Genomic DNA, 10,560 nt, shown 5'->3' on the forward strand with positions numbered 1-10,560 from the left:
AAAACATATACAAAAATATATTATGTAGAATATTATACAATTAATACATCACATGAGTGGAACCACAAAATTCCTCAAAAACGTCACACAAAATCAATCACTCACTAGTGTATTGAATTGAACAATAATCACAATAGTTAGAATATCAATAATATTTGAAGATCATGAACTAGTTCTACCCTCAATAATCTTCAAACCTTGATACCTTCCTAGCATCATCAATGTACCCATAGGATTAGTTCCCGGAGATTCCACCAAAGTCGATCCATCCATAACCCTTAAACCCTTAATTCCATACACTTTATACTCTTTATCTACCACTTCTCCTATAGTACACCCTCCATGATAATGATAAAATGTGCTCACATTTTTCTTACAATACTCTTTACTCTCCTCTTTCCCTAGCTTCTCTAACCGGTTACGTTCGCTCCCAAGGTATACACTCACCGCCTCGGACGTTGATACTCCCTCTACCAACTGATGTATCTTTACACAATACTCCATATCTTCATCTTTTGATAGATAATTGAATTTTACTAGAGGATTTTCCCTAGGATCCTTGTTGTTTAGCTCAAGTGTGCCCGTTGATGCAGGGAATGCAAGCTTACCGGCTATTGACACCCGTGTTAAGTCTTTGCTAACAGGTACTATGATCGATTCGAGTATGACCTTAAAGTTTTCAGTAATGCCTGTTACTTGGGGTGTATCGGGTGTTCGAGATTTAGGCTTGGAATCGACTAGTAGAGATATTGCTGGATTGTCTTGCATTCTGTTTCCTACACCTTTCAAGTTTGCTACCGCTGATATGTTGAAGCTTTGAAGATGTTTCGATGGTCCGATTCCGCTTAGCATGAGGATTTGTGGGCTGCTTAGAGCTCCTGCTGTGAGTATAACTTCACCCCTTGGTAAGCTTGAATTATCTGCCTTCTTGAGGTATACTTTGTAGGATTTTTTTGTGTCGTCGTCACTTTTGATGAACTTTACTCCTTTAGCTCTCGGTTCCTCCCCTGCTTTGTTTATCAGAACCAGAAAGAACAGAATTAATTCAGGGTTTAGACATTTTTAGTTTTGAATGCATAATTTATTAGGGGTGTGTAAAACAATATGCATTGGATTTAGAAAAAATGTACTATATTTTATGCACGTCTAGAAATGACTTGTACCCAATTATTCTAAAGAATACTTGAGACCAAAATGTTTTTGAAAACTAGATCGAATTTAATTCAAACTAAAGTTGATCTGACAAGACCTAATTAATATTTGTAAAAAACTAATATATAAGTGTTGTACTAATTTTAGTTGAAATAACAGATCCATATATGAAGCGAACAAACCAAAATCGAACCTAAAAATCATAATCCTAGTGCTAAAGTGACCAGTGCTAAATTATTCTAAACCAAATTATTCAGAATAATTCACAAGGTTCCCACCTAAAAAAATCACTTGTTTTCCTATCCTTTCTGATTTTTAACGTACTACATTTTTATATGACATTATCACTTGTAACGTTGACGTTATCGCTCAACTTTTTTTTTCAAAAGTTTGTCATCAATAACTTTTGGATGTCTACAAGACTACAACTCTACACTAACAATTATACGGTCGGCACAAATGCACAATGCTAGAAAATTGTACAAAGTATTCCATTATTAAAGACTTTCAAATTTTCTAATAATTAAAAGAAGAAATTCTAGGTGACAAAACTGTAAAATGTTAACAAAAAAATGTACAATTGAAAACCTAAAAATTTCTTACAACACATACCTTCATCATGGTGAAAGAAGACCTTACTCACAGTTGCATTCAACAAAACCACAATGTTCTTCGGATTCCCTCCACCAAGAAGATCAGCAGCCGTGTGCCGTTTTCCGAGCACGTCGAATATAGTACCACTCAATTTAGTCCCTTCAACATGCTCTAGTGTATACCCATTAAAGGGCAAAACCCCTGCCTCTAAGAGTCCATCTAACACAACTGATTGCCAAGGACTTAATGTTTCCGGCGCGAAAACTACCTTTGATTCTACCCATTCATAAGCTTGTTTAACCATTTTTTCGTTCCAACCCATTTTCTTAATAAATGCATCACTTGCCCTACTATAAAATCCGCTATTTATAGCGGTCGATCCTCCTAGGACTCTTCCCCTGTAATTCAAAACTCCGTCTAAGGAAACAAACTCTTGTGCTACTGAAGTGTATTTGTTCGTTTCCACGAGTGGATAGCCGAATTTAGTTCGTTCTAAAATTGTTGGATAGCCGTAAGGTGAGTCCCCTCGTTCGATTACAAGCACGGAGAATTTCTCCGAGAGTGTAGCTGCTAATGGGCAGCCGCATGCTCCTCCCCCGATTATTATGTAATCGAAAGATTTCCCTTCGACTTCTGTAACGTCTGAAGTCATGTAAGGGTGCTCAACTTTTAGTCCTGCCATGTCAAGCTAGAAACAAGGTTATGTTTATGTAGTTGATGACAATAATGTCCCTTTAGAAATATATTCGACCATCTGGTCTACGAGTCTCTAGCGCTAATAAATAACAACATTGATTTAAACTATGGTCGTGCTCTCTTCAATCATAATAATGTAATATGTTGTAAATGAGTAATTTATAGCAGAAAAACACCATGGAAAATTTAAAATGATGAATAAATATAAGTTTCAACTAGTAGAAACTAGTTGTTAGATAAAATAAAGTGTAGCAAACGACGTAATTTGTTTTTTTTTTAAAAAAAAATGCTCACATAAATTATTTCTTAAGATGGATATATTACCATTGTTACATAAAGGAGAGGCGGCCGGTGATGCACTAGCTGATAAATAGATGATTGAAAGAATGCAATGGATAAGAAACCAAATTCTGATAACTATAGTTTCTTGAAGCTTCTTCATCTATGGTATAATGAGAAGAAGATAATTGCTTAGTATTTTGAGACTTGTAGTATGTAAAAAGTACAAGAAAATTGTTCAAAAAGACATACAACGATAATCCTAGAAAACTTAGATTATAAAGATATCATGCAACAACAACAAAAAAAAAACCTCTTTTTCTAATGTGAATTTTGTTACTTTAATGGTAGATAGAGAACTAATTAATACTAAAACTTTACGCATGTTTAGAGCAATTATAACTTGGACTAATATTCGTCGGGTATGTCATAATGTTGCTTGCTATGGTTATTATTGCATGCTCTTCCTTGGACTTCATGTATAATTGATTAGACCTCCTCATAATTTTTTTCTTATAGTGGGAAGTTATATAAAGACGCTCTTCACCTACTACCATTTACTTATTCTTATAAATTGAAGATGGTTGTTCATTGGTTAATTAGTAATCATACGTAAGAAATTGATGTCCGTTAATATAACAACCAACCAATGAGTTCTTGGCTTAGTAATTAGCTAGTATACTATAAGTCTATAACTCTATAAGTCATAGGTAGACCTATCAATCAAATCGTTCTAATCAGATCTATTATCATTTTTTGTTAGGTCATTTCAAGCCAACAATAGTCGAGTTTGAGTCGGTTCAGGTTAATTTGAATCCAAGTTTGTTTGGGTCAATTTATAATCAGGTTGAGTCAGGTTTTAGTTCAGACTTTAGGTCAACTTTAATTTTCTTTTGGATCATTTGGAGTTAAGGTTGGATCAGGTCATTTTAGTCGAGTCCAAATCTCCTAGCTAGCCTTAATCTTGTGACAGTAGGGATCTACGATCTTAAAGTATGTCAGCATTTATTTGTTGGTTTTTATCAAGTTGTTATAATCAACAGATAATGGAGGAGGAAGGAAAGGAATACTATAAATATTTGCAATTTACTTGTATAACTTTGTGTAAAACATGTGCATAGAAAATTATACTTGTACAAAAAAACAATAGAACAAAAAAGAACGAATGAGATCATCCAACCATTTTTCAGTAGAGAGATTAAATCGAGCAATTTAATGAGCCAACTCGTTATTATTACCCTATATACTACCTCACTCCTTTTTTTTTGGTGAAGCCGAGGGGCAAGCCCCAAAAAGGAAGCATAAAGCTAGAAACTACACCCTCCTTTTACTAATGTTACGGACTAAAGATTACAATGGATCGGACGAATCTTAAGGATTTAAGCCCAATCCAAAAACTAATCGGACCCTAAGTCCGAATCCAAGTCCATGTACGTTGGAGTCTTTAGAGCTCCAAATCCAAGTCCAACTCCGATAGATTCAGACCTTTGAATCTAAATCCAAGTCCGCCAATTTATATATTATTTTATTGTTTCATTGTTAATCGTAAAGCAAAGTCTTTACTTCGCTATTTTTTTTTTAATTTTTTTTTTAATAATTTTCTAAAACCCCAATTATCGCACTTACACCTTATTATATTAAAGGGAGTTTAATTTGTTTTCTACAAATTTGAAATGTATCATGTTGTTTTCATAAACTCCACTTTGAGCTCTGATATGGAGTAGCTAGTAATTCGTATTGGGAAATTTTTTGACGCGCCATCCTCCACAAATTTGCCTTTGATAATTTAATTGTTCTCTTCATTTGAAATAAGGTGATCTTATTTAATTTTAATAAGGCCGTCTAGTCTGAATTTTCTAGTTTGGCCTGATGTATTACTTTGACTAAACGCAGACAAGAAAAGTGACCTACTTTATGTACACATACTCCTATTACATTACAGGTAAATTGTTTTCAGTATATACTCTAAAAAGTTGCCAGAAAGTCCAAAAATATACAAACAATATCAGATAAGTTTTTATAAACAAACATTATCTCCTATAACCCACTATTTTAGGCGCATAAAAATGACTATATTATACTTAAATTAGGGGCCAATAATCTAGCTTAATGGTCCACTAAAAAGCACCTAATAAAGATGCACATTGAATATTTCTATTCCTTTGAATTCAAGTCTATTGCTTGCCTTGGACCTAAATCTAAGTCATTCTCACATTGGCTATTCAGATCAATTGTCTCAAAAAGTCCAAACTTTTTTAGCCCATGTCCCATTTCCTCTCCATAACCTTGATTACATGATTTTTTACTGTCTGTTTGCTCTACACAGTTGCTATCAAATACTAAGCTTCTGCTCCTCTTCCTCGACCCCGACCCTTTCGTTCTCGATTGATCGAGTAATGGGAGAACAAATAGACATTGTTCTTGGCCACCCTTCTTGGCAATCTCTTCGTTTTCGAGTCCTGTTTCTTTCTGCTCCGAGCTCTCGGATGAAGTCAAGGAGCTGTCAGCAGAACATACTGCATGTCTCATTATATGCTTTTGCTCTAGTGATAAATCTGTCACCTCTGTTAGACCAGAGAATGATGAAGTGCTAACCATGGAAACTAATTGAGAGAGTTCGGCTTTTGCATGTTCGACTCCTGCTGCTGTGCAGTTATAGGTTGACAGTGTTTCCTGCGCTTTCTTCAGCACCTTCTGTAAATATTTTCCTTGAGCTTCGATTCGTAACTGCAAGTGTCTTTGTACCTAAAATAACATGATATATTTTCGCATCATCAATAATGAGGCTAAGCTGAAAGCTGAATCACTATAAATGTGTATTTCTCACCTCAATCTGTTCATGAAGTTTCTTTTGTACCTCCATCTGCATTTTTAGAGCCTCAGATATCTCAACATTTCTGCAATCAAACATGTCAACAATCAGTACAGATGACAGTCTTATCTAAATACAGGAAACACGGACATTGATGACTCTTACTCATTGATCTGTTCCTGAGACGGATCATTTATTTCCTTTTCCTCGCCGAATAGATTGAGCGTGTCCATGGCCTGGCTTTCTTCATAATCTGCATCATCTGGTTTCGATTCACTGCAGGTTTCTGACTGCTGAATATGCTGATGATTCTTTCCAAGCCTGAATTTCTGCAATGATCGAAAAACGATGTGTACTTCAAAACTCTGCCCTTTCTAGAAGCTAAAGATTATTAGCTAAGGTAATAGAAGCAGGTGATGAATTGCCTGTAAATGACTCTTCAGGTGATACAAAGTAAGTCCTGGTATGCCCATCACTCTCATCAGACCCTTCGGCGTTGCCTCTGCTTGATTAATGAATAAAAGAAAAAAAAAGTTATTGAATGAGAACATATTGTAAGATGAGCTAATATAATAGAGAGTAAAACAGAAAAAGAATGAAGGGATCGCTACGCAACTGTTAGCACCACCAAGCTGATCGACTGCTTCGACAAATCGTTGGTGAAGATCCGGTGTCCATCTGAGCCTAGGCTTTGCATCAGTAGATAAGACCAAGTTCATGTCTTGAGTTTGCAAATTTTGAAGATGCTGATGACCCATGTTTGAGTATTTTTATGACAGGTTGGAAAATAGCCAAGGGAGCATATAAATAGTAAGACTAATACAAGTAGTTTAATACAGAATAAGGTAACTCTGACCCTTGAAGCTCTGATGCTTCAAAATAAGCACAAGAAGTGGGTTCTTTTTATATAAAAAATTGAGAAGTTGGTTGGACTTGTCCTATGTTCTCACTCCATATCTGGAAACATTTTAAGTGGGGTTCTATAAGGAATATATGCCCATGAGCTGGGGATGCTTTCCTCTCACCTCCCAAAAAAATTCAAGTCACCTTTTTTATTTTTTAGTTTCTTGAAAAAAAAAAAAAAAAAAAAAAAAAAAAAAAAAAACATTTTTATTTATTTTTATGTTCAGTTTTCAACTTGAGTTACCTCTCCCATGTCCTTTGACTTGAAGGGAAGTGGGAGAGAATCTCACTGAGGCAGGAAAAACAGAGAAAGTAACACAGTTCAACATGGAGTCTCAAAAGGATAGAAATACAAAGAAAAGAAAAGGAATAAAAGTGTAGCCTTTGTTTTTATCTTCCTTCACCTCTCCTTCCTTTCTTATTCCCAGGGGAATTAGATAGCCCCACCATAATAAAGAAATAGAGTGTAGATGCGGAAAAAAAGATACTCTCCACGTCTCAATTTACCTGCATCGTTTTCGCTTTTGGAATGTCTAAAATTACCTGTCTTATCCCTTAGGTTCCGCAGTCATCCACCTACTATTTCTTTAAATCTAATGGTATGCTATCTAATGCCAAAAAGCATGCCATTAGAATATGGGACGAGTAAAATAGGATGGAACAGGTAAAATAAATTATCATTGATTGGAATCGTTTGTTTGAATGGATATTTATTATATGATTGAAAGGATATTAGACCTATAATGTATTATCCCTTATTACTTTTCTTTCCCAAATTTTCTTTCATGTGGTTGAAATTGTCAGATTCTTATTGTTCCTTGTAAGCTAAAAGGAACCAAAGAATCTATTGATAGATTTTGGGGCACACTCAAGCCATCTGTATCATCTACTACAACCCAAATGACAATCAAATCAGCCAGTTCAATGTAACTGAATACGAATAAGAATATGAATTCCTAAGACCATACCCTCCTATCCTCTTTTCTCTACTGGGAATAGAACAAAGATGAAACCGCATATCAGCAGAATTATCCATGCACAGAGAATCAGATTTTCGGAGCCGTGAGCATTATATACTGATAGTGTCACAAAACTCAGAAAACATCCCCCTCTTTATTTTGTTCTGAGAATATGTATAAGCACTAAGCAGTTGCAGAACAACTTATCATTGGCTCCGACGACAATGGTCTAGGCTTTACTGTACTGAATAATAGGGGTAAAAGGTACTTGCATCTGAGATCAGGTTCTATCCTTCAGCTCCAAGTCTCGTTTTGTCTAAATAATGATTAGCTTGACCAGAAAAGTTAATTCTGTTGTACTTTCCCTGTTCAATATTCCTTAACTACATCTGCAATTGCATCTAGTTCTTTCAAAGTAACAGGGAAAAGATTAAAATTATGAATCATAATCTTCTCCTGTACAACTACCAATGATGCATGTGAAATTTCAGGCTGAAGTTAGGAGCAAACCCAATAAATTTAATTAGAGAGTTACAACTCCTACAAATTAGATATGATGTTTTACCCCGTACATTTAACCCACTTGAAGAATAGGGAAAGGATTCAACTTTGGTTTAAACTTGTTAGGTAAATTCCTAGGTCCGCCACTAGTGGAAATACGACTATAAGTCTATAACATCTCAATGAGTGTGGGATAATATACATGTACACTAAGTATGCATCGAAAATTCTTTTGCTTACTTTTCTCCCCAAAACTTTTTTTTACCACGAAAATTGCTGAGCCAATAGATGTATATATGAAATGAATATTCTATTCACACTTAATGTACATGTCTAGTCGTGGTAATAATTGATCAAGGCTCAGACCTAGAAGGAGATGGTACAATAAAAAGCATGTTACCAACTCTGTGATTTTAGCAACAGGCAAACAAGTCAGGAAGAAGAACATCTTCTCTCCATTTTCCCACAAGCAGAAGACTTGAAAGCTAATCTTAATTAGGGGAGGTAACTACCTAACGTACACTAGAATATTAATGGAATGGCTAAAAGTGGTCATATCTAGTTTTTATCTTCAAACAATATAAAGCAATCAACTCAACACGATTGATAGCACTCCAATGATGAATAAAGAAAGTATACATTTCGCATACTAGATTAGGCCTGTAATCCATATCCTAAACAAGCTAAAACTTAAGATAGCAAAGTGTAAATCACAAACGAAAAGGGGAAAATGTAAAGAAGCACAATATGGCGAACAACATATCCAAAAAGTCAAAATTGATCAAGATTGATCTTCCTTTAGATTTCTTGGGTAACGGTTTAAGTGTTTGATAACTAAGGGGAATCAGAATTTAATCATTGATTTTATAAAGTGCTGCTAGCTCAGTGCCATACAATTACATGTGTCTGGTGCATTGTAAAATAATTTCCAGGATGCGAAAAAGAGAAAAAGATTAGATACCAGGTAACATTAGATGAAAAAAGAACTTCAACTATTAAAGGGGAGATAAAAGAAAAAAAATTAAGAGCACATATTGAGGGACAATGCTTTTGTATGCTGAAAGCATACAGGGGACTTTAAACCTGGGGATCTTAACTGGTTGGTCCACAATACTTTGACATATACATGTAGGGATTATTGCACATAATCAAAATGATCAGTGACGATAAAAACACATTAATCATAAACTCGTCATAATGAAAGAAAGGAATCAATTTTTATGTAACAGGGTCTATGATGAAATGTGGCCCAAAGATTTGAAAAACAAGTGAAAAAAAGAAATGTTGATGAACCTTTCTCTTTAGCTAGCTGATGTACTTGGCTCTTTAATCGCTTTAATATATTCCATAATAAGTAAAGTAGATTCGGGGGATGATGCTGAAAGAATCCTGTGTAATTTTTTTGGTTTGAAGGTGAAGTTGTAGTGAATTAAAACATAAAAAGTTCTCTTAAGAGGGGCAAAGGTGGTTCCTTCCTCATCAATTATTATTCGGTAGGGACCTCGTGAAGAAGATGTTTTTATAAAGCCAAAAGCATGAACATCAAAATGAAAAGAATATGGTCTCTGGAATCAAAAAAAGGAGACACTAAAAAGAACCCCAAGTCACAACCACTCCTACAAAGTAAAATTCATTCAGTTGCTGCAAACTAATACAAATGAAAATGTCATACTTACTGAAAATGACGCGAGCAGTATGTCACACGTTTAAATTCACCTTTCCATAGTTACTTCTGATTTACGATCACTTTGGACTTGAAAAGAAGAAAAGAATAAGTAGTTAGCATCTATTTTTTTAATTTTTTGTTTTTCACTTTTACATGACAGTTTACTATTTACATCAAGGTATAAACAAACTGGTTTAACTTAGACAAATAAATAGTAGAAAAGTAAATAAGCATACCCTCAAATTGAACAGATGTTCGACATTCCACGTGCAAGTTTGATGTCAACAGGTCAAGAACTGTATTCGGCGATGGTCCATCAACTTATCATTTCCTGAAATTCCCTCTTTGGAAGGGAACCCGGGGCTGCAAAGTGACAGAATCCCCCCTCTACCAAATACAAGAAAACAATTGATATTTAATAAGCATAAAATGATTGGTATGAATTGGCAGATAAGGATAGTCAGAAATACGTGTGACATACAGACATAATAAATAAAGCTTAGAAATATTCTCTCGATCCATAACACATAGTTGCTGGTGTAATTTGAACTAGGAATGTGACAACTAAACTTAGTAAGAGAGATTTTTTTAAGTATTCGGAACAATTATATCAGCATCCAGTTACATATGGAGTACATATTATATTCTGCATACAGGTTGTCAGAGGCAAACATTGAGCAAGGACAATAAGTGAGATTCTTTCATCTGATTTGCTGAAATTTATAAGTCACTACAGATTATAGCATAAATATACCCTCAATAGTAATTTGTGTATTAGTTCTATTTTTGAGTTTTGTTTTCAGATTGATGCAGAATATACAACGCTCCAAAAAAGTATAGCCAGGCCAACTAACAGTGGATATAAATCATCATAATTTCAACAAGTGAGAAAGAATAATTTCCCTCGTTTGTCATGATATAATACCTAGAACCATTACAAACAGAATGTCTTTATCAAAGACCCCACAATTCAATCACAGAGACAAACCAGAATCACT

At 34.8% G+C, this 10,560-nt stretch overlaps 2 protein-coding genes across 3 annotated transcripts; both read right to left on the bottom strand.

Moving 5' to 3' along the window:
- Nucleotides 1-93: 93 nt before the first annotated feature.
- LOC145602563 (protein HOTHEAD-like) lies at nucleotides 94-2,952 on the bottom strand. The gene is made up of 3 exons (XM_081658751.1): nucleotides 2,767-2,952; nucleotides 1,765-2,421; nucleotides 94-1,007 (listed from the first exon to the last, which is right to left on the bottom strand). Exons 1-3 carry the CDS (start codon nucleotides 2,882-2,884, stop codon nucleotides 163-165), a joined length of 1,620 nt encoding a protein of 539 aa, XP_081514877.1. The 5' UTR covers nucleotides 2,885-2,952; the 3' UTR covers nucleotides 94-162.
- A 1,653-nt stretch (nucleotides 2,953-4,605) lies between these two features.
- Nucleotides 4,606-9,289, bottom strand: LOC145600917 (myb family transcription factor PHL8-like). 2 transcript variants are annotated; one of them, XM_081656786.1, is made up of 6 exons: nucleotides 9,190-9,289; nucleotides 6,150-6,279; nucleotides 5,959-6,035; nucleotides 5,699-5,862; nucleotides 5,549-5,618; nucleotides 4,606-5,466 (listed from the first exon to the last, which is right to left on the bottom strand). In XM_081656786.1, the coding sequence occupies exons 2-6, from the start codon at nucleotides 6,250-6,252 to the stop codon at nucleotides 4,876-4,878; spliced, it is 1,005 nt and encodes a 334-aa protein (XP_081512912.1). In that variant the 5' UTR covers nucleotides 6,253-6,279; nucleotides 9,190-9,289; the 3' UTR covers nucleotides 4,606-4,875. The 2 variants fall into 2 exon arrangements, with proteins under 2 accessions (XP_081512912.1, XP_081512911.1); XM_081656785.1 differs by lacking the exon at nucleotides 9,190-9,289 and having other exon boundaries at nucleotides 6,150-6,599.
- Between the last annotated feature and the right edge of the window lie 1,271 nt (nucleotides 9,290-10,560).

The sequence above is a fragment of the Chenopodium album genome, chromosome 21 (genome assembly GCF_948465745.1).
Source record: "Chenopodium album chromosome 21, dcCheAlbu1.1, whole genome shotgun sequence".
Lineage (NCBI taxonomy): Eukaryota > Viridiplantae > Streptophyta > Magnoliopsida > Caryophyllales > Amaranthaceae > Chenopodium > Chenopodium album.

Bases quoted from the DNA above. Each gene is read 5' to 3' on its own strand.
- LOC145600917 (XM_081656785.1), bottom strand. From the start codon at position 6,291: ATGGGTCATCAGCATCTTCAAAATTTGCAAACTCAAGACATGAACTTG. The intron at 6,036-6,149 runs GTTGCGTAGCGA...TTAATCAAGCAG, and splicing joins TCAGCTTGGTGGTGCTAACA to AGGCAACGCCGAAGGGTCTG. The intron at 5,619-5,698 runs GTAAGAGTCATC...GTTTGATTGCAG, and splicing joins TCTCAGGAACAGATCAATGA to AAATGTTGAGATATCTGAGG.
- LOC145602563 (XM_081658751.1), bottom strand. From the start codon at position 2,884: ATGAAGAAGCTTCAAGAAACTATAGTTATCAGAATTTGGTTTCTTATC. The intron at 2,422-2,766 runs GTAATATATCCA...TTGACATGGCAG, and splicing joins CTCTCCTTTATGTAACAATG to GACTAAAAGTTGAGCACCCT. The intron at 1,008-1,764 runs GTATGTGTTGTA...TAAACAAAGCAG, and splicing joins CTTCTTTCACCATGATGAAG to GGGAGGAACCGAGAGCTAAA.